The sequence below is a fragment of the Macrosteles quadrilineatus genome, unplaced genomic scaffold, assembly GCF_028750875.1.
Source record: "Macrosteles quadrilineatus isolate MER2022 unplaced genomic scaffold, UCM_ALF_1.0 Scaffold_1__1_contigs__length_201487025, whole genome shotgun sequence".
In the NCBI taxonomy this organism is placed as follows: domain Eukaryota; kingdom Metazoa; phylum Arthropoda; class Insecta; order Hemiptera; family Cicadellidae; genus Macrosteles; species Macrosteles quadrilineatus.
The window spans coordinates 52395358-52420426 of NW_026542594.1; the positions used below are offsets into that span (position 1 = coordinate 52395358).

At 35.6% G+C, this 25069-nt stretch overlaps 1 protein-coding gene across 3 annotated transcripts in view; it reads right to left on the reverse strand.

Moving 5' to 3' along the window:
* The window catches only part of LOC128983065 (uncharacterized), a 62908-nt gene that overhangs the window by 20122 nt on the left and 17717 nt on the right, over positions 1 to 25069 (reverse strand). For 2 of the 3 annotated variants that reach the window (XM_054402199.1, XM_054402200.1), the window contains 3 exons: positions 24174 to 24319; positions 18141 to 18197; positions 15513 to 15720 (listed from right to left, as the gene is read on the reverse strand). In XM_054402199.1, coding sequence (XP_054258174.1) covers positions 15513 to 15720; positions 18141 to 18197; positions 24174 to 24319 — 411 coding nt within the window. The remainder of the gene's footprint in view (positions 1 to 15512; positions 15721 to 18140; positions 18198 to 24173; positions 24320 to 25069) is intronic. The other variant, XM_054402201.1, reaches the window with a different exon arrangement.

Here is a 25069-nt window from a genome sequence, read left to right on the forward strand (position 1 = left end):
AATTGCTTTACAAGCGATTGAAGTGGTATTCAACACAGAAAATAATGCTTTATAACATATCCAAAATCCGACAAAATCCGACCATGGGAAATTACTAAAAAATCAAATTCAAAATGGCGGCAAAATTTCATATTTTTGAGATATTTGTTTTAGGACTTTTGGCGGTATGGGATGACGGAAAGCACATATACATAAATTAAATATCAGATTGAATGTTGAAATATCTAATATTTACAAGAATAGACTTTATTAAAACGACAAGGGCATATTTGTATGTACATTTTAGTTTCCATAGTTACTTAAAAAGAACTAAATTTAATAGGTTTTCTTGGACAAACTATTCATTTAAATAACTGTTATCATTTTGTTTCAATGTTCTTACATTCATTGATCTGGCACTCCCCTCAAAAAGCAGAACAAGACAGGCCATTGTGTTTACATCCACAGTTGCACAATGGGTTATAAAAGAAGAATGGACCAGTTTCAATAATCACTCTAGGGTTGGCGGTATTTCAGATACTGTACGGTAGTACGAGTTTTTGCACCAAGAAGGACATTATTCGCAGACGTTTGAACAAATATATGTGAGAAATAACTATTATAGGAAACAGTAAACATGAATACTATAGTATGCAACATCGAAACAGGCAATGCAAAAAGACTACAAAACAAAAAGTCGTACCCCCATACATTTCTTATGAACGTTTCGTAATTTGATCATTTTTTTAGATAATTTTTCTTATATCTCCAGATTTTATTAACGCTTGCAGTTTGTTCTAGCCTTAAAATATTCTGTGATAAAGGGTTTACATTTGAGCTATTGATCATTAAAATCGGATGATTTAGAAACGAGCTACAAACCCTATAACAATATTAAATTTAACTTTTTAGATATACATTTTTATTAAAAGATGTATATCTCGGGTTGTTAATATGTCACCAAGTTCATTCTGGTCTCAAATTATACTTAGTGAATCTTTGGCTTTAATTTTATTAACAATTTATTAAAATCTGATGAATTGTAATTGAGTCACGAATCTTTATTTAACAGTAGATTATTTGTTTTTCAAAATTTTTCTTCAGTTTTAGACATATATCCCCAATTCTAAACAACTTCCAAAAATCTTTACGGTCTTAAATAAATAGTAACATTATTGACTTCTGTTTTAGCTATGTATTACTTATTGAGAGTTATTAGAATTGGGGATAAATGACCTAAACTAAAGACAAATTTTGTAAAATGAATAATTTACTGTTAAATAAAGATTCATGACTCATTTTAAATTTGTCGGATTTTATTAAGTGATACATAAAATTAAAGCTAAACATCCACTGAGTAATTTGAGACAAGAAAGAACTTGGTGACATATTAACAACCCAAGATATACATCTTTTAATAAAAAATTATTTTTAAAAAGTTAAATTTAATATTGTGTAAGGGTTTGTAGCTTGTCTATAACACGTCCGATTTTAATGATCAATGGCTTAAATAAAAACACTTTTATCGCCAAATATTTTAAGGCTAGAACAAATTGCAAGCGTTAGTAAAAACTTGAGATATAAGAAAAATTATCTTAAAAAATGTTCAAACTACGTAACGTCCATAAGAAATGGATAAGGGAGAATTTTAGTTTGAATACATCTTCAAAACGAAAAAATATATTTAAAGACGGATTTTTGCATTGAAATCAGCGTGAAAATCTAATTTATAATGATGTGTCACAACACTATCATTACGTTTAAAAATCTATATTTATATCCAATATGGCGGAACCAATATGGCAGATCCAAGATGGCGGCCAAAATGCGTTCCCTATCATATTAAAGGACTAACCACACAATAAATATCGGCGGTAATCTCAAATAATAAATAACAAATAAGTGAATGTATAAAAAATATGCATGAAAATGCATGTGACATATTTTTTAATGTGTCCAATGTTGGGGATAACTGCCATTTTTAATCGTCATTATAGGGGGTTTCCTGTAGACAGATTTTTGGCAACTTTTAGTACGTCACTCTGCGCACCTAACACTATACCAAATAAAACCGTACAATGTTTTCTTGCATTGTTTTAAGGCCATATCCCATATTTATCTGACTATAGGTGTTTTAAAATAAATGGCTCTTAAGAAAAATAGCCACCATTTTAAAGTTTACTTTTAGACACTTTCCCATGGTCGGATTTTGTCGGATTTTTGATATGTTGTAAAGTAACATTTGTTGAGTCGAATACCACTTCAATGGCTTATAAAGCAATTTTGCCCAGGTCAAATCATAATTTTACTAGACTACTTATTTTCCACTGGAGAGGCATAAAGATCTGCCCATGACTCACATTGAAGTAAGTTTTTAAACTGGTCAATTTGTGAGTCAGAGAATTTTCTTTTATACTCAAAATAAAATTTTTGGGAAGAATGTTTAGTCACAGTATTTAAAATTTCCAGCATCTGACCATCATGGTCGGACAACTGAGTGTTGATGCCTGTTACTCTGTAATTATAAGGTTCCAAATTAGTAAAAATATTATCTATGGTAGATTGAGTAGATTCTGTGATTCTAGTTGGAAAGTCAATTAATGAAGAAAATCCATTTGCTCTCACAATATGTAATAAACTGTTCCTATTTCTATAATTTTTGTCAAGCATGTCAATATTAATATCGCCAATAAAAACTATGTATTTGTACTTTAAGTTGAGAACTTCAATTAAAATGTTAAACCTTCTAATAAACTCTGATTCGTTTTGCTTGATAGGATTTCTGTAACAACCAATTAAAAGTAATTTATCCTTTGATACAGCCTTTTGTATTTCAATTAAACAACATTCAAAAATTTGTTCTGAGATAAGATTTTGGATTTCAGATGGCATGATAGTTTTACAATTTAGGAATGGCTTAGTTATTTACAATTTAGGAAAGTTATTTACAATTTAAATCTTACAATTTAGGAGATATCGCCGTTTAAGGGAAAAAAATGTTTTCTTATAAATGATATTTTTAGAGTGTTAAAATTTGAAAATGTAACGTTTTTTATTATGCTGGGTTGATCGGGACTATTTTTTACTATTGTTCCAGGGAATTCTTCTAGCGTGTTGTTAAAAGGTTGTGATGCCCAATTCCAAAGTCAGAAACTTTCAATGCTATTCCCCAGAAGAATAACATGGTGGGGGGAGAAATTGTTAAATCAGGTGGCCCCCCACCCGATTGTTTTTGGATTATTTTTGGAAAATGTTACTTTATGAAATGGTCTGGGTTTTTTGAGACCAAGACTAGCAATCCTACCAAATTTCACATATCCAGGTAATCTTAAAGTGGGTAATGTGATTTAGACCGATGCACCTGTGGGAATAACATTGGGAAAGTTGAGGGGGGGGGGTTATTATTGTAAAATGTCACTTTTTGAAATGGGCGCAAGACCTACAATTGTGCCTAATTTCAGATCTTTAGTTAATCTAGAAATGGGTAAACGTGATTTAGACTGATAATAATAACATCCTATAATACCTATAATAACATTGGCGGGGGTCGATATTTAGCGGGGGGGGGGGGTGTTATTCATTAAAGTTATTAAAACATGTAATGGGTGAAATTTTTTACACAGGAGAATACAAAGCATTAATAATATGTACAAAAAAATTGCAAAATTGCAAAACAATTTTAAAGACCGTTAACAATTTTAAAGAAATTTACCAAATTTTAAAAGTAGGTTTTTAGCGAATTTCCCATATAGGGAATAAGCTATTACCCTAGTACTCATGGTAAGACCTGGACGCGGGACTGATTTTTTTTGTTTTGAGGTCCCTAGAGGCCAAAAACACCATCCAAATTCATATATATATATATACATTTATATACACATATATATAATATATATACTAGAAGACCCATGCTGCTCTGCAGCGTTAAAATAAATATAATATCTGAGAAATAAACTATTTTATGATTTTTTATTGAATGATCCAGTATCTGGAGCTTAACTGATTCAAACGATCATTAGCTCAAATTAAAGCCTTTAATTTACTGATTATTTTGAGGCCAAAACCTTTAAAAACCTTAACAATACTGGAGAGATTGATTTTTATTCATAGAAAAGGCTTATGAAAATTATTTTTATGTTGGTTGCTAACCTTGCGTTTGCTTGAAACTTCTCCGATTTGAATAGCTAATAGCTTAAATGAAAGCCGGTATTTCACTGAAGGTTCTTAGACTAAAATATATAGGACAAGAGGACCCGTGCTGCTCCGCAGCATTGAAATTTATTTCAGAAAATCTTAAGATAATTTATTAAACTGAATATTAGTGTTAACATTTTACTCAAATATAATAATTTATGTTATAAATAAAATTTGTTTATTTACACCATTACATTAAATAACAAATAAAATATAAATACAAATATTAAATCATCTGCCTTAACAACACTTCTCTCCATACAATATTCAATGTGCGTCGTCCTTTTGGTTTTATTTCCACTTTAACGTTTTCGAATGATTTCCCTTTCGATAAGGCGACATACAGCTGACCATGGCTAAAAACTGGTTCAGGCAAGTAGACTCCAACCCGATCAATTGTTTGCCCCTGCGCTTTATTAATGGTAATGCAAAATGCTACCTTAATTGGAAATTGTCTTCACTTGAAATAAAATGGCACAGTTGTATCTGAAGGCGAAAGATGAATGCGCGGCAGGAGTACACGTTGCCCGATGTTCTTCCCCGTTATTATTTCCAAATCTAAAATATTTTTATGCATTTTCTTTACAATAAGCCTTGTACCATTTAAAAGACCTGTTGTATAATAAAAAAAAAAAAAAAACAATTAAACTTATGGGGAATAATACTGAAGGACCGAGTGAATTTAGTGTAAAAAAACTTAATTTGATAAAAAACGTAAAGAGAAAAAAGAGTAAGACTTATTAGAAAGAATTGAATTGTTGTAATGAAAAATACAAAAGTACATATGATTGATGTAAACAAATGTTGTTAAACATTTGTAAACAGCTGACATAGAGGAATATAAAATTATTGTTTATTCCTTTACAAAGAGTAACTTTTCCTTAACTTATCAAATTTATGTTTTTTGATTGAGTAATACAGTATTTTGAACATAACTGATACGAACGATCTATATCTCAAATGAAAGCTTTTATTTCTAGGAGTATTTTAAGAACAAAACATATAAACAAACTAAAATAAAAATGGGGTTATTGATCACTGGTCGTCGGTAAATCCCAAAATAATTACATTTTTTATTGTTTGGAATTCAGCAGCGCGCTTCAGGTACGTCCGATCTTAATAATCAAGGGCTCAAATGAAAGCTGGTATTTCACTGAAGGTTCTTAGACCAAAACATATAGGATTACGTAATTATAACTGAGGAAATATATCTTCAATAGAAGTAACAATAAAAAAAAATCTAATTTATGTTTTTTGGTCAACTAATACTGTAGATAAATGAATGCTGATGCTTGATGGCAAATCTACGCATGCATACCTTTAATTTAAGACCAAAATCATGAAACTCGGTCGGGTAGAAGAGGCGGACGGACTCGGAAAAGAAAAACCGATATTTTTTAATATATAGATTGTATAATTATTGTGTAATTATGCCCGGCGCGTAGACAAGCTGCTGCTCTTGGCATGTCTGATCGCTCTATTCGACGAATTTTGAACTCAGACCTTCACTTTTACCAATATAAAATAGCAATCGTCCAAAAACTTCAGCCTCACGACCACGCTAATCGTCAAACATTTTCAGAGCAGCCCGGGCAATGCCGGCTCATTAGCACAGCTTGTCACACTCGCTCCACGTTCTCCGGCGTCCTGACTGACCTTGGACGGCCTGTAGGCCTACGTTTTGCAGTTGATCATGTGGATCTAAAGGTATCCACCCACAATTTGATGGTGTTTCGGGATGGGATAGGTTCCCCACGAGCCACATTAAAATGCCTACGAAACTTACGTTGCGTATCAACAACAGAATCGTCACTTTTAAAATACGCCTCAACGACAAACGTGCAATGTATACCGGTCCACTGCTCCATGGCGACTGAAATGGGGTCACTTGGCCTTGAGAATGAGCCGCTCCCTACCACCCCCCTCCACTCGGCTGCCGGACTGTACTCGCTTGAAAACCGTCAGATATTTCTGCCGCTCCCTGTATAAGATATATATGTGTCAGTTAGCACGATAACTCGAGCAAAAATGATCCGATTTTGATGAAATTTGGTATAAAGGTGTAAACCTACATTTATTCGAAAGAGTTCGCGAACCAGCATGATCGGACTATGGGAACGGGGGTTTTCGGAAGGTTTTATGGGGTAAAAATAGGTTTTTCCCATTTTTGAACCAAAAAATATAAAATTTAGCAATTTCTTTCCAAACCATTTTGTAGAGCTTAAAAACAAATAATTTAGTATATTGAAGCGTTATTATGTGCCTAATGGTTACTGAGAAAATTCCAAAAAAATGTAAATTTAATAATTCCTATGTTATTCTTATGGAGAACAAGTAGGCTAAACTGTTGCAGTTTGCTTTTTTATGAATATATTTTTATCAAATTTGGAAAATGTTTTTATTTCTTACTAACTATCAACATTTTACAAAAAAAAAAAAAACAGATTTACCCTCCCTGATTCAGCAAACCTTAGTACTTGTAATACTAATTCGATTAAAATAGGAAATAAATGTTATATTTTTAAGTAGGTAGACATTTTAGTGTAAATCCAATCAGGCAAAAGGAAATTCGCTTAGTCTGCAGGTTTGCTGGGGCGGGGGTATTTTTTGTAAGTTGAAGGAGTGGGAATTTTGAAAATCACTCAAAAATATTTTGTAGAAAATTTAATTCCTGCCCATGAAAATTCTTTCAAAACTTTTCAAGCTCTTGCCGTTTTCAAGCTTTAACCATTTGAAAAAGTGTTTTGTGGTTTTTAGGTTTCTGCCATTTTGGATTTTTGGGGGTTGAAATTTGAAAATGTGACTTTTTGAATGTTTTTCTTTGATTTATTAAAATCACGTTTTACAATGCTGCTAAATTTCAGTTCTATAGCTCGTTTCTAGATGGACGTACCAAAGTCGGTAACTTTAAATGTTAATCTCCATAAGAATAACCTTGGGGGGGGGGGAAGAATTGGAAATTCAGAGGGGGTTAAAATTTGAAAATGTGACTTTTTGGATTCCCCCAGTGCTTTGACCAAAATTTTACCAAAAAGTGTGACAAATTTCAACTCCCTACCCCGTCTAGAAGTGCCCAAACATTTGTATACCTGATCAGTGAGGGAAATAATAATTGATATTAACTGAATTATTTTACCTTAATTAACTTGTCATATTTATTTTTTCATAAATAAATCTGTCTTTTTCTCATAAACTGTCGGTTGTATTGATTTTGTTATGCTTGTTTTCGATTCTGCATCCTAAGAAACACAGAAAATGACACCCCACTTGTTTGGATCCTATAAACTAGTATATTACGCTTATTCTGCGCGTAACGGGATGAGTTAACATGAGCGCAATAATGAAAGAGTCCACCCACATCTAGCCTACTTACCGGTGTCACTGGTGAACACAATAATATTATTTGTATGGGCAAATCAACCAAATCTCAGTCAACAACAATCCTAACTTCTCGTCCATTAATTAACCAAAGTCATTGGTAATATACGTAATGGATTTCCAACAGTTATCGATAGGAGGTAAATCCATCGTTCCTGTACTAAACGTCTTTTGTATAAATAAAACCTGCCTATTTCCATATTTTTATAAGGCCTATCATAGACAAAACTAAGCCAAACTGAACTAATCTAACTTAAATAAATTGCACAAAGCACAGTGTAAGGAATCTCCAAAAAAATATCGTATTGCTTACAATGATGATTTACATCAACGATAGCGCTATTATATCATCTAAAAATGATTAAAAACCCAATAAATGTTCATCTAACTAATGAATCTAAATGCCATAAACGGTTCCCACACTCCGCACTGCTTAAATTTACCACTTCCATCGCCACTACCTACGTCGTGGACCTGTTTCCCTCCCTTCCCCCAGCATTTTAGTATTGAATGTACATTAATCTAACTACCACAAAATGTCCCCACACTCAGAACTTCTCGCATTTACCAAATCCTTCCCCACTTCCTACGACGTGGACCTGTTTTCCTCCCTTCCCATAGCCTTTTGGTTTTGCAGATGCATGTATCTAAATGCCACCAACGGTTCCCACACTCCGCACTGCTCGCCTTGACTACTTCCTTCACCACTTACTATGCCATGGACCTGTTTCCCACCCTTTCCATAGCATTTTAGTATTGCAACTGTTTCATTGCAGATACATAAATCTAACTGTCACCAAATGGTTCTCACACTCCGCATTTCTCACCTTGACTACTTCCTTTATCACTTCCTACGTCGTGGAGATGTTTTCCTCCCTTCTCATAGCATTTTAGTAGGGATGGACGAGATTGGATTTTTAGTTCGAGACGAGACGAGACAAGATTTTTTATTTCTCATAAAATTTCGAGACGAGATCGAGACGGGATTTCCCTTCTCATACACAACGGGAAATGCACGTTCAACATTTTTACCTGATTTTGTAACATTGTTAGATGACTGTTTAAATAGGCCTACAAAAATAATGATTGATAATAGGCAAGAATATTTACAATCTTTTATTAAAAAACATCAGCATAACATTTTTTTATTAATCACGGCTAACTTATTAAAAATGCCTACGATTAGGAAACATAGTGATATCGATATCAGTTAGGATAGAGTTCAACTTATCCTAAAATAAAATAAATCTTAAAATAAAAGCAATTTTAATTTTTATAAAATAGTACTTGTTTTGACTTTTTATAGTAATAAAACATACCTCACACTGCTTACACTTAACAAAACTTCTCAAATGTTATTAAAGTAATATTATTAAAATAATTAAAGTAATATTTACGTTTTAAGAATTAATTAAATAAGAACGCCTTCGCAAAGGAAACGCAACTACAGCACGCTCCTGTATTGCGGGTATTGCATTGACTTTCTGCAGGCGTTTTTAATTTTTTTTTTTTTTATTCTCGTCTCTATAAAAATCTCGGCCAAAAAGAAGTCTCGTCTCATGTAACAAGATTTAAAATTTCCCGAAATTTCGAGACTTGACCATCCCTACATTTTAGTATTGCAGGTACATTAATCTAACTGCCACAATGGGTTCCCACAATCCGGACTGCTAGCCTTGACTACTTCCTTCACCACTTCCTACGTCGTGGACCTGTTTCCCTCTCTTCTCATAACATTTTATTATTGCAGATACATTAATCTAACTGTCACAAAGGGTTGCCACACTCCAGACTCCTCGCCTTGACTACTCCCTTCACCACTTCCTACGTCGTGGACCTGTTTCCCTCCCTTCCCATAGCATTTTTAGAATTGCAGATACTGTACATTATCCTAATTATCACAAAGGGGCTATACACTCCGGAATGCTCGCCTCGACTACTTCCTTCACCACTTCCTACGTCTTAGACATGTTTCCCTCCCTTCCTATAGCATTTTGGTATTGCAGGTACATTAATCTAACTGTCACTAAGGGTTTCTACACTCCGGACGGCTCGCCTTGACTACTTCCTTCACCACTTTCTACGTGTCATGGACCTGTTTCCCTACCTTCCCATAGCATTTTTAGAATTGCAGATTCATTATTCTAATTGTCACAAAGGCTTCCCACACTCCAGACTGCTCGCATGGACTACTTCCTTCACCACTTCCTAGATCGTGGACCTGTTTCCTCCCTTCCCATGAATTTTTAGAATTGCAGATAGATTATTCTAACTGTCACAAAGGCTTCCCACACTCCGCAGCGCTCGCCTTGACTACTTCTTTCACTACTTCACTACTTTCTACATCGTAGACCTGTTTCCCGATATTTCAATAGCATTTAAGTATTACAAATACATTAATTTAACAGTCATAAAGGGTTTCCGTACTCCTTTTTTTTCACTGCTCACCTTTCCGCTTCCATTACCACTCTCTACGTCGTGGACCTATCCCCCCCCCCTCGCATAGCTTTTTAGTATAAAGATATACCAACATCTTTGAATATTTAATATTCAATGCCAACATTAAATTGAAAAATGTAAAAAGCTGCTTTGTTCTAAATACATGCATATATATTTTTAATTTAAAGGTGAATTTTAATACTAAACATAAACGGTATATAACTGCCGACTAATATTGTTGTTAAGTTCAATTTAATAATCTGAAAGTTGTGAAATTTAATTAGCTTAAATAACATTATTCTGAAAGCTGTGAAATTATAATGATATATATTCATAGACGCCAAACTGTTTACTCCATGAATGAAAGAGCTTAGAGTAAAAATCGTTCTCTCTGTCTTAAGTAGGTAGACAACAAAATTGTTGGTCGCAAAACGTAAACAAATAAAGAGAAGAAGAAGGTAGCTCCTAATGTTATTCTTATGGGACAAATTTAAAAATGTTTTTTAAGTATTTTATAATTAATACTGAGCGGAATCGTCTAGAATTTTAATGGTGTCTTCCCACTGGTGCCATAATAATTTTTGCAAAATTTGAACGCTATAAGTGCGACGGTTCTTGAGTTTTTGGTGCGAACACACACACACACACGGACAAGCGGACAAATTTTCTCCGACTCCGCTATACACGATACATAGATTCGTTCACTTCGTTCACTCATCTATAAAAGTGTTTTCAAAATCACTACCCCCATAAACTTTAACCACTATAAAATAGTACTTCCACCCCCGTCCCCCACAATCACTAGGGACTCTTCAGTTTTCAAAACCTAATGGTAAGTACTACGTTTCCTGCAAGTTTCATAAACAGACTATTTTTTTTTTTTTTTTTTTTTTTTCTTGGGAGAGTTTTACCTGTACTACCAGTTATTATTTCTAAGTTTATGCTCCTTTTGTAATGGTTTAACAAAACTACTGTAAAGTAAAGGCATCCAATTGACCAAACTTAACCATTTCTGATCAACATTTAAATAAACTACTATTAACCTAGTGTAAGTTTATGTGGTGGTATTCCTCCTTAAGGTGCGATTGACTTTACATATTCTATCAAAAAAAGGCTTAATCAATGCCTGATTACTTACCAGTTTGCGACTGGTTAGGGTTCCATTACCCAGTAATCAAAACCAATCTCAAAATTACTTTTCAGCAGAATCTTCGACATGCATATTTTTGGTTAGTTTTAAGAAACAGAAACTACCTCTAGGTTTAACCGTTATATATGGATGCTCCCTTTACTACCGTGCTTGCTAGGCTATATTATTTGAACGTTTTTTGCTTGGAGCAACAGGCAGTACCTGGTTAAAATCCCCTCCAAACAATATTGTTTTTTTCCGCCCATTGGAACTTGTCATAGTACTTACTTATAATGAACAAATACCTGTATGGAGGAACCTACCTATTTCATCTTTATTCCCAGGTTGTTTTTAAGATTGGCCATTGAGGCTATTCCACTTCATACAAAAGATTGATTAAACACTACAATAAATCTCAAATATAAATGTTAAATAAATAAATATAGGATGGAGAGGACACAGCTAACTCACCTGATGAAAGGTTGCAGATGAGTCAAAGAACACATAAAATCACACACATAATTTACTTAATATTTCGCCTCTTTCAGAGGCTTCTTCAGAAGTAGGCCTAGATGGTAGTTACAAAACAACAGTTTAAATAGGATGACACAGTTTGAATTCAAAATGTCTGACAGGTTGTCCAACTGACACTGCACAAAGCACTAAATACAGGCACATTGCAATATTGTATTTACATATAATATGTACATTGAAAAGCAAATTAGTTTTGTCCATGAAAATAAATACTTAAAGAGTTAGCTGTGAGGGTGAGGATATGAGGATATTATCTAATGTTGAGGTTAGGTGGGGTTCTGGAGTTGGTCACAAACTGGTAAGCTAATTCCCATCTTCTGAGCATTGAACTATTGCATTGGTTCTTTGGCAATGATTTTAGAGCTTTTATGGTGAAACAGTCATCAAATAGAAGTTGGTGGGATAAGGCATGTTGTGCAACTGGTTTTTCTTTGCTAGTTTTAACATCATGTCGATGGCCGTTCATGCGTTTTCGGAGAGTCTCGGTTGTTAGGCCTATGTACTGGGCTGGACAATGTGAACATTGAAGCTGGTAGATAAGGTTCTCTGAGCTGCAGGTATGATGGCCTTGGATTCTGTAATTTTTATTATGGTATGTGCTGGTAAAAGTTTCTGTAGGATGGTGTATCTGGCAAGATTTACATCGGTTTTCATTGCATGGGTATGAGCCCGGTCTTGGTTTCTCAGATGGTATTTTTGATGGATTTGGGAGTTTTGGGTGGACTAGCATATTCCTCAAATTTGGGGGTTGCCTATAGATTATGGAAGGGGCTCTTGAAAGGAGGTTTTTGGTTTGGCTGGAGGACTCTAGGATTTTGAAACCTGTTTTAAGGAGGTTGTTTAGTTGTTGCAGGCCAGGGTGGTAAGTGGTTATCAAATTTACTTGAAGATGGTTGGTATTTTTCTTTGTAGTTGGACGTGGGTTCTGAGCCGCTTGGATCTGAGATTTTACGAGAGTGCTAGGATAGCCTCGGTTTTCGAAGGCTTTTTGAAGTTGGGTTTGGTATTGTGTACGGTCTTTCGGTTCTGAAATTAGGCGATTTCCCCTTAGGGCAAGACTGTAAGGAAGTGATCTCTTGGTGTTATTCGGATGACAACTAGAAAAATGGAGGTATTGTTGGTGGTTGGTCGGTTTTATGTGGATAGATGTGGTGAGGCTATTGTTCCTTAGATGAATTGTAAGGTCTAAAAAGTTTATGGAAATCTCAGAGAAATCCCAGGTGAAATTTAGCGGTCCAAAACTGTTGAGGTCTTCCAGGAACTTCCGTAGTGATTCTTCACCGTGGGTCCAAATTATGAAAATATCGTCAATGTATCTAAACCAGCAGATGGGGAGGTGTTCACGGCTAGACAAAAACTTTTCTTCATAATTCCCCATGTAGAGATTAGCATAAGATGGGGCCATTCTTGTACCCATGGCAGTGCCCTTGATCTGTAGGAAGTGTTTGTCCTGAAATTGGAAATAGTTCTTTTCCAGAATGAATTTTATCAGTTGAGTTATAAACGAAGTGGTGGGTAGGGATCCTTTGGGTCTGTTTTGAAGGTAGTTTTCTGTTGCTGTTAGGCCGTGGACATGAGGTATGTTTGTGTAGAGTGAGGTGACATCAATAGTGGCCATGAGAGTGTTAGCCCGCTAACACTCTCATGGCCACTATTGATGTCACCTCACTCTACACAAACATACCTCATGTCCACGGCCTAACAGCAACAGAAAACTACCTTCAAAACAGACCCAAAGGATCCCTACCCACCACTTCGTTTATAACTCAACTGATAAAATTCATTCTGGAAAAGAACTATTTCCAATTTCAGGACAAACACTTCCTACAGATCAAGGGCACTGCCATGGGTACAAGAATGGCCCCATCTTATGCTAATCTCTACATGGGGAATTATGAAGAAAAGTTTTTGTCTAGCCGTGAACACCTCCCCATCTGCTGGTTTAGATACATTGACGATATTTTCATAATTTGGACCCACGGTGAAGAATCACTACGGAAGTTCCTGGAAGACCTCAACAGTTTTGGACCGCTAAATTTCACCTGGGATTTCTCTGAGATTTCCATCAACTTTTTAGACCTTACAATTCATCTAAGGAACAATAGCCTCACCACATCTATCCACATAAAACCGACCAACCACCAACAATACCTCCATTTTTCTAGTTGTCATCCGAATAACACCAAGAGATCACTTCCTTACAGTCTTGCCCTAAGGGGAAATCGCCTAATTTCAGAACCGAAAGACCGTACACAATACCAAACCCAACTTCAAAAAGCCTTCGAAAACCGAGGCTATCCTAGCACTCTCGTAAAATCTCAGATCCAAGCGGCTCAGAACCCACGTCCAACTACAAAGAAAAATACCAACCATCTTCAAGTAAATTTGATAACCACTTACCACCCTGGCCTGCAACAACTAAACAACCTCCTTAAAACAGGTTTCAAAATCCTAGAGTCCTCCAGCCAAACCAAAAACCTCCTTTCAAGAGCCCCTTCCATAATCTATAGGCAACCCCCAAATTTGAGGAATATGCTAGTCCACCCAAAACTCCCAAATCCATCAAAAATACCATCTGAGAAACCAAGACCGGGCTCATACCCATGCAATGAAAACCGATGTAAATCTTGCCAGATACACCATCCTACAGAAACTTTTACCAGCACATACCATAATAAAAATTACAGAATCCAAGGCCATCATACCTGCAGCTCAGAGAACCTTATCTACCAGCTTCAATGTTCACATTGTCCAGCCCAGTACATAGGCCTAACAACCGAGACTCTCCGAAAACGCATGAACGGCCATCGACATGATGTTAAAACTAGCAAAGAAAAACCAGTTGCACAACATGCCTTATCCCACCAACTTCTATTTGATGACTGTTTCACCATAAAAGCTCTAAAATCATTGCCAAAGAACCAATGCAATAGTTCAATGCTCAGAAGATGGGAATTAGCTTACCAGTTTGTGACCAACTCCAGAACCCCACCTAACCTCAACATTAGATAATATCCTCATATCCTCACCCTCACAGCTAACTCTTTAAGTATTTATTTTCATGGACAAAACTAATTTGCTTTTCAATGTACATATTATATGTAAATACAATATTGCAATGTGCCTGTATTTAGTGCTTTGTGCAGTGTCAGTTGGACAACCTGTCAGACATTTTGAATTCAAACTGTGTCATCCTATTTAAACTGTTGTTTTGTAACTACCATCTAGGCCTACTTCTGAAGAAGCCTCTGAAAGAGGCGAAATATTAAGTAAATTATGTGTGTGATTTTATGTGTTCTTTGACTCATCTGCAACCTTTCATCAGGTGAGTTAGCTGTGTCCTCTCCATCCTATATTTATTTATTTAATCCAAGCTAAATGCTTTTTCCTAAAAACATAACCTTAAATATAAATGTTAGTAAATTTACAAAAAAAGTTTAGAATAAATCTTTAACATATGTTTTAAAATCCATTTAACCAACTGACATAAAGGTTTTTACTTCATCACTAGCTGGCCTGACAGACGTCGTCCTGTCCTAATGTGGTTTTATGTCAAGATGAGTTCATTTTCAAGATGAGCTCATTTGCATCGCTCTATCACATCCTGGTTGAAGTTCGTTTGCTACGCTTACTTACTTTTAGTTTGGAGCTCGTTCGCTGCGCTCACTTGCTTTGAAGTTTAGCATTGGAATTTTTACTTTTTTCCAAGGGATTTGAATTATTTCACTTTGCCACGACTAGTGCTTGTTGAAAACCTTAATTTGAGAACAACTTTTGTTGGTGCTGTATTAAAATTAAGTATCTCGGGTTGTCAAAGGCCCTTGATGAAACAATATTAGTTTTACAGTATGTGATTTACCCTTGCAATTTCATCCTCAACCCGCTTGACTCTGAGGCAGACTGGGTCTGTCATCGCCAGGCAGACGTTGATTGGTGTGAGGAGGGAGGAGATGTGGTTGGCCAGGTCATTACTCATGGCCTTCATCACCCAGCGGTCCGTCAAGGCAAGGAGCTCCACTGAATGAGGTAGTGACTGATTCTTGACAATGTTGTAACCATATGCGTATCTGTATACAAACTAAATAAATTATCAATTCACAATAAACAAAAGTTTCCAGAATTTACTTCAAGAGACATTTTGTCTGGACCATGTGTTGCAGCAGTTAGTACTAATGTTATTATGTTATTGTTATCATTACATGATAAATTTGGAGAGTATGTAACAGCTTTTACAGTTAGGCTACTTGAAGCTTTGCTAGTACCTATTATTAAATGATTTAGCAATTTTTTTATGAAATCAAGACAACACCTCATCAGAGAAATAGAGAACCTAAACCTACTTCTACTGTTATTAAACCACCCCCACGGAAAATATTAAAATAATATGGTATAACCTATGTCATTGAACTTTCCAGTGGTGATATTAGGATGATAGGCCTAGTTATTTTTTTACTGTATAAATGGCTGGCTAGACAGTCCTAAGGCCTTAGGATTGACATAGGCAGAATGGCAGAATACTAAAAGTAATTTAACTTTTCTGTGTTACCGCTTAGTTGGAAACAATAATATATTTGGATAAACCTACTAAAAAAATGTATCTCCTGTTTTTGGTCTAACTTAATATAATTTTGAAAGATTTATTGTGCTATAGATTCAAATGTTTTGTATCACAAGTTTATGAAATTAGTTTTTTTTTTTATTTTGATACCATCGATACCAACAAAAGATCTAGAACAAAAATATTATTAAATCCTGCCATCCTACAGATTGAATTTTAATTATTTTCTTAAGTTGTTTACACAAAGGCCACTACTAGGTTAAACGTTCTTGTCTTTCTAAATAATAATTATTACTTAATAAATTATTTTTCTTCACTTTCAATAAAATAAATTCATCTATCTATCATAGAAATTAAAAAAACATAAGTAGTCAGGACCAGTGCAACCATGCGACCAGGGTATTTATATGCCTTATATGCTTTATGCTCAGACCTGGGTATTTATAGCGATTATACCCAGAAGTACAATGCTAGTAGTGACCATATGAAATTTTGTTTAGCTCATTTTATCATCATTTTACTATCCTTACAGGGTAATAATTGCAAAAAAATCTCAATCATTTTTAACTTTAATAAAAATTATAAATGCCCATTTTTTGGGTATCTACCCCAATACCCAATTTATATTTACCTACCCACTGGGTATTTACCCGGCCCACATCACTAATCTCCACCACCAGCATTTTGTTTTGATGTGTTTGTTGTATTAGGACAAGGTCACCAGTGAATGACCGTTTAAGCTTGAGTTTCCACTTGTGTCAGACATGAGAAAGTTGGCTATTAAGCTACAGTGTAAATAATAGTTTAAACGCTGTGTCTGTAGGATTCTCCTGTACTTCTGATGATAAAAATTCATGTGTTATGTTCAGAGTGTTGAAAATACAATTTATCACATGTAAATCATTGCACCAGTGAATGACCCCATATATTATTAAACATTATTAATTGTTACCCTCCCTCCTTTTTACCAAATAACCCATTAATGGTTCTCACGTTGAAGCTGGACACCCTGTATATAGTTGGCCCTCGCCAAGGCTCGTACCTTAAATTTTCTACTCGTGTCGTTAACACTACCTTTAGGCAATCGTTGCGTAAACAACTATTACAGCTGACTTCAATTAATATATTTGTTTATTTACATTCTTCCAATAGCTCCATAAGCTTAACATACAAACTTTACAGGCCAGTGGGACTTAGCACTACGGTTAAATTTAAAACTGAATATGCCTATATGTTAATCGATCGGTGGGGAGCGAGCTGGCGTAGGGGTTAGAGCGTGGGACTTCAGTCCCTGAGGTCCCGGGTTCGATCCCCGCCAAGTCACCAATGGATTTTATCCAAATGATAATGCCACAACCCCTAGGTCTAGTCTGAAGTAATGTGAAAAACAATCCCAGACTCGTGCCTAGCGTCCTAGGACAATATATATATATATATATATATATATGTTGATCGAGAGAAAAACGAATCAAACAAATCAAAAATCATTAAAATTGGTCAAGCCGTTCTTGAGTTATAAATGGTGTAACTAACACGACCGTTTTATTTATATAGATTATAACAATCTTCCCCACATAAGTTTAAGCTCACACATAAGCCTCAAGGTAACTTGGCGGTTGCCGAACACGTGTTGATCTGCGTAACTGAGGTGATTAATCTTCAATTCTCATTTCATTGGAAATCTGGATGTCACATACAGTATGCTGAGCCTAAACTACTGGTATTTGGCCCTTCGCGGAACGTCGAGGTGATTGATCTTCAATTCTGACTTCATCAGGAAAATGGATGTCACATTCAGGATGCTTTTCATATTTCACATCAATTATTAATGCTTATTTGTCTAAATCTTACTACCCTTCTATTTGGAAGCTTGCAGAAATATTAGTTATTCATAAACCCAATAAACCAAAGTCTTCACCATCAAGTTACCGTCCAATCAACTTGCTCTTGCTGTCTTCACTTTCTAAAGTCTTTGAAAAAATCATCCTGAAACAAATTGCCTATTACATACTGCATATATAATTCCTGCTAATCAATTTTGATTTCAGCCAAAACATTCACCTATACATCAAATCTTACATTTATGAAACGATAGTCAAAGGGTTTGAGAGGAAGCAGCACACAGTAGCGGCATTTCTTGACATATCTCAGGCCTTTGATAAGGTATGGCATGACAATCTTTTGTTAAAATTGTTTTGTTTTGGATTTACAAAGTATTTAACCGATATAGTAAAATCGTTTCTTTGTCAGAGGGCCTTCTCTGTTAAAATATGTTCTTTTAAATCACCTATTCGACGAGCCAATGCAGGTGTTCCACAAGGATCAATATTGGGCCCTGTACTGTTCAATCTGTACATGGCAGACATCCCTCTTCCAGAAGATGCCTCATTAGCTCTGTACGCTGATGACACTGCTATCCTGTGCCAACATTCCGATATTCACGAGGCCACATATTCCCTGCAATACTCTGTGGACGTTCTCATCAACTGGTTCTACAAGTGGAAATTTCACCTAAATTCAACTAAATGTGAGGCCAAAATATTTTCATTGAAAAAACATACATTGCCACTTGAAATTCAAATATATGGTAACTTTCTACCATGAAACCCTGATGACCAGCCCATAAAATATCTTGGGATATGGCTGGACAAAAAAACTTAATTGAAACTACCACGTCAATAAAAAACTGTCCCAAGGTTATGCACGCCTTTCAAAGCTTTTCCTTTTGATCAATAGGAAATCTACTCTGAAACCAGCTTGTACAATTCTAATCTACAAATCAATAATTAGGCCTTTGATTACATATGCAAATCCTATCTGGGGATTAACTATATCAAAAAACAAACTCTTCAAAATTCAAGTGATCCAAAACAAAATTCTAAGAATAGCGGCGAATGTTTCCTGGTTTATTAGAAACAGGCATATACATGAAGAGCTAGGAGTGGAGTCTATCTTGGCCTTTATTGAAACAACCACCTCCAAATTTCTGAAGTATTTAAACAATGTTCCTGTTGCACTAGCTTTAAATCTTGGTGAAGCAACTGAGAACAGGAGGCTACGACGAAGGCTCCCTCAAGATCTACTGAATGAATGAATCCTAAAGAAGATTGAATATGTTTATGTAAATTAATTATGTTACAGGGTATCTCAGGTCTGGGCGAACCCACGATGTTATTATTGTTAATTTCTTGTTCTTATTTTGTTAACACTTCTGTGAATGTTAAATTAAATGATAAATGATTCTGGTTATGATAAATGTGACTTGATAATGGAGTTTCTCAGAAACATGAAGTCAGTATATATAAATTTGAACGAACGGTGTTTTTGACCTCTGGGGACATCAAAATGAAAAAGTAAATCGGTCCCGGGCCTAGGTCTTGCCGTGCCACCTACAGTAATAGCTACTTCCCTAGATAGGAAAATTCGCTAAAAAGACGTTTATCAGTAAAAATATCATTGTAATTATACTACTTTGATACGTGCATAATTTATTTTTCGTTTAGAGTTGTTTTAGCGAATTTCCCATATAGGGAATAAGGCCGGCCACACACAGAACCAGGCGTGTCGGGGCGCGACAGGGCACGACGAGACGCCTGACTTAAGCCCTGTCTTGTTGCTGTCACACACAGAATGAGGCAGGGCACGTCAAGTAAAAAGTTTAGCCCCCATAAACCTGAAAATTAATATAGGATTTTTTATTTCTGAGCCTTGAGCCGATTTAGCCAACTTTTAAATTTGACTTTATACTTGGGAGCAGAACCTATATAATTAATACGCTACATGAAACTTTGTCGGTTGAACTCCTCCGCCATTTCTTAACCGATTTTATCCATTGACGTCTCATTGGAAAGAGCGTGCCGCGTAGATTTGCAAACTGGCCTTTTATTTTTGAAAAAAGTCCCTTGGGCTCTGCCCCAGTGGCTTTGAAAGTTCCCATGTTATCCTTATGAAGAACATAATTGTTTACATTTTGATCAGCTGTATAATTTAACTGCTGTTATTTATTTTTCAATCCAATGAAACACATTGAGTATGTTTATTTAATATTTGAGTTTGTTTAAACATAACCCCCAAGTCGAATAGTGTTAGTATGGTTGTATCTTAAATTTGTGTATTTATCGTTGTTTTGTGTCGCTATGACGGATCGTGTTAGCATGATTGTAACTTAAATTTGTGCATTTATCGTTGTTTTGTGTAGATATAATTTGTTTATTTGTTGTTTTTTTTTCTTTTAAATGCCGCCGACGCGACGACAACGAAACATAGACAGGAGTTTAATCGTGATAACGACCGCAACTACAGAACAGTGGCGCGTAATAGGTTTAGTAGTATGTTTTCTGTGTTTAACTCAACACATTCAGCACCTGACCCTGGCCCAACACTACCCCAACACGACTTTCCGTTCTCAATTGGCCCTCTATCAATCACCTGTGTTGCCTGTGTTGTCTTTGAGTTGACTCTTTTAAACTCATTGTAAATATGACTGTTATTCGTTTTGAAATAACTCCTGTAATACTTTGCAATTGCTCGAATTCGAGCAACATGTACACTAGTAGAAAACAAAATTCAAAGTCATACCCCCAGAGGAGTGGTTTTTTAAACCCTTAAGATATGAACGTTAGCCCTCTCTTTCCTCAGTTATCAATACCAAGATAAATTATTAGTTATTCAACCACTGTAGTAATATCATCACTGTATAGTCTTATCAAAGGGTGTAATCTTTGGTCGTATTAATTGTTAGTCTTGTATGTAAATTTTATCAGTTGTAAAATAATTCTTATCAAAATTAGCCCGTAAGGGAATAAACCACATGAACGCGCATGAGCAGAAAGTTCTGCCCGGCAGCGACTTGCCTCGGGGCATAATTTTGGAGACCTTCGCATTTTGCCCTGAGGGCGCCCGGGGGCGTCTTTTCGACGTGCCCTGCCTCGCCTGGTCTTGTGTGTGGAGCTCCATATGCGCCCGTGCAATTCCCGTCGCACAAGACGCCCCGGGGCAAAATGCCCTGTCACGCCCCGCCTTGCCTGGTTCTGTGTGTGGCCGGCCTAAGCTATTACCGTAGGTCTCATGGTAAGACCTGGACCCGGGACCGAATTACTTTTTCCTTTTGAGGTCCCTAGAGGCCAAAAACACCATCCGTTCAAATTCATATATATATATATGTGTCCGTTAGCACGATAACTCGAACAAAAATTATCCGATTTTGATGAAATTTTGTATAAACGTGTAAACCTACATTTAATCGAACGAGTTTGCGAACCAGCATGATCGGACGATGGGAACGGGGGTTTATGGGGGGTTTTATGGGGTAAAAATGGCTTTTTCCTATTTTTGACCTTAAAATCATAAAATTTTGGAATATCTTTCCCAACCATTTTGTAGAGCTTAAAAAAAGAAATAATTTAGTATATTGAACATTGTTGTATGCCTAATGGTTACAGAGAAAATTCAAAAAAGTGTAAATTTAAAATTCCCATGTTATTTTTATGGAGAAAATGAAAACTGTTGTAGTTTACTTGTTTATAATAGATATATGTTAAAAAGATTTGACAAATTTTTTTCATACTATACTAGCCTATTGACGTTTGGTCAAAAAACACTTTTTACCTTCCCCGTAGCAGCAAACCTAAGCACTCGTTAAATCTAATGCTATTTAAATTGGGAATAAATATGTCTTATTTATAGAAATATTTTTGTAAAAATGTAATCAGACAAGTGGAAATTCGCTTAGTCTGCAGGTTTGCTGCGGCGGGGGTATTTATGAATTCTTTTACGTTTTATGAGCCTTTTTACCATTTTTACATATTTTTTTAATATGCGTCGTGGGTAATAAAATTGTTCGGAATTGAATAAGGAACCATATCTAAACATTAGTTTTTAAAAAATAATAAAAATAAAGGAGCTAATTAGATAAAACCGGCATGATGTCACCTTAAACCTGCCTTCTACCAGGTCTGAGTTCGAGCTCAAACATCTTTGTTCTTTTGGGCTCGGACCATCTGCTTTGGTCTCGGAATTCACTTGTGAACCTATCGGGATTAATGAGGGAAAGCCGGGACTATCTATAATTGGACTTGTGAACCCAACTTTTAATACCAGGTTTTATCCCTGCACTAATTGAGTGGAGCCTATCAGTTTGGTCGGCGGCTTATAACGTCTTGAGCTCGTGAATCCGTTTAAGTCGCAGCGCAAATACCTGTTATTTCCGGATTTTGGGGCCGTACTACGATAAACCCAAGCTCGAGAACCGCCTCATTATGTCTGTCAATATAGTGTATTATTGAGATTTAGTAGAGTAGGCCTACTTAAATGCTACTTTTATTATTTTTAGCATTTTATTGTGTTATATTCTAAAATAATTACAATACAAATACATAATATCTATTGTAATTATTTTAGAACATAATATATGTATATACATTAGTATATTATACTAATAAAATATAATAGTTGTACAAACCGTGATGGAAACATTGTTTTGAAACATTTTACCCCAAACGAACCATGGTGACCATAATCATTCGATGTGGTTGTTAGTAATCAAGAGTAATAAATTGACTGTTTTTACAAGTTTATATTTCTTCTTTTTTTTCAAAATAATGTATATACTTTAATACTTAATACTTTCAATGAAATGGCGACCATACAAAGTAGGAATTTTAAGCCAAGTACGAATGGAGATGAGTGTAGGAAGAGTGGCGCGATCCTGTAGTCTTGTTACTGACTAAGTCCGACATATTCCTTAGACACAGCTGTTAATTAATAGCCCCTACAGCTAATGCCAACTAAGGGACCTACAGTTTATATAGTGGAATCCGAACCACATTTTTGCCTTGGTATATACGAATTGGTCTAATTATCAGGATAGCACTGCGGATAGTCATAGTGCTAACTCGTGCGAACGTTAATCCACACCAGAGAGTATCACATCCACAGCGCATGCCTATAAATATCCACAATTCGTGACTTCCTAGTAGCTGGATTACAGGATGACGCCACCCGTATACATTTAATACAGCTCACATTGAGGTTTGTAATGGGTTCAGAATAAACTTCTTTTTTTTAATCCAATAAAAATTATGGGGTAAATATTATTTACCCCGCACGAGCTCTCGCCATATAGCAAACAGCGTGAGCACTCCAGGGTTAAAATGGCAACTGACTACCTGAGCTCCCACAAAAGATATGTCTATTTACTCCTTTGTACTACGGTCCCCTTCGTTTGTTGTTATTTAGGTGGATCGGCTTCGGGATTTTTGATGAAAAACCACACAGTAATAGTTTATGTAGTTTTAATGTAGATGAAAGAAACGAAAAATGTCACATGTTACACAACTTAACTAAGCCTACTTGGAGTTTAACTATATAAGAAGTAGTTAATACTGTTATTACTGTTCAAACGATCAAAATGTGGAGTGGTGATAGTTCTAGTATGACGAATAACTAGAGGATATAACGAGTAACGGTCACTACGCAGTACACGCTCAACTCACATGGTGTCACAAGATGGCGTCGGCGTAGTCTGTTATCCACCGCGCACACGTACAACTCACTCCCTGAACATTCTATCTCCGACTGCCTTCACTACAAGAAACGAGTAATTTTTGCAACACGCACCCCCTGGTGGTCTTTTATGGCAACTTTGTACTTCGTTACCGGCGCTCCGGGCATTTAATTCTGCAAATAGTTATTGATTTGTTACTCAAGAACTATCACTGTCGTCCGATTTTCCGTTATTGAATTTATGTTAGTCCATAGATTTTAATATTATTTAATTTTAAAGATTTGAACCATCACATTTGGTACTAATCACTGAAAAACGATTTCTGACCAGCAAGTCACCGACCGATGACTGACTCTCATTAGAATTAGAATCTCATTAGTTTATGAGTTCACTTACTTAAATTAATGAGACAGAAAAAAACATAATAATGATGACAAATTTGCTTGAAATATATTTACCTGAGCACATTTCTGAAGGCTTTCGGAGTAATATCGGTTACAGTAATATCCCATTTTTTTTTTACTTCAGATCTCTGTATATCAAGGGTGCGCCGGAACATCAGACTGTGGGCCATCAACATAGGAGGCACAACACCAATGCGCTCCTACAACAAAGTACAACAATAGACAAAGTAGAAAAAAATCTTAGCAAAAGTATCAACATGGGAGGCACAAGACCAATGCGCTCCTACAACACAAAGTAGAAATATCGCCGCTACAGCAAACCTGCAGACTAAACGAATTTCCATTTGAATGATTGTATTTACACTAAAATGTCTCCTTAAAAATATCACATTCATTCCTTATTTTAATATAATTACTTTAACGAGTACTTAGGTTTGCTGCAACAAAGAGGGTCCTGGGAAGTGTTTTTTTTTTTTTATATATATACCGTAATGTTAATAGTTTAGTAAGATATAAATGCATTTTCCAAATTTAATCAAAATATGTTCATAAACAAGCAAACTACAACAGTTAACTTATCTTCCAATATCTATATATATAAAAAATCCAATGTATGTTTGTTTGTTTGTTTGTCCTTTATGGACTCCGAAACCGCTTGACAGATTGTAATGAAATTTTCAGGCAATATTAAGCATTATTCAAGGATGGTTTGTGTGAAGTTTGGTGCAGATCCGTCAAAAGGGTTCCGCCCAGTGGCTCTGGAGTATCCCATGTTAACCTTATGAGTACTCATATTTAAATGGAATTAAAGAATCTTTAACAGCTGGTTCAACCAAACAATTTGATTCTGTGATGTTCAATAGCATTAAAAACTAATAGGTTTACCAACAGGGTGCAGCACTATTATTTTTTTATATTTATGGCAACAGCTAATTTGCAACCAAAAGGTG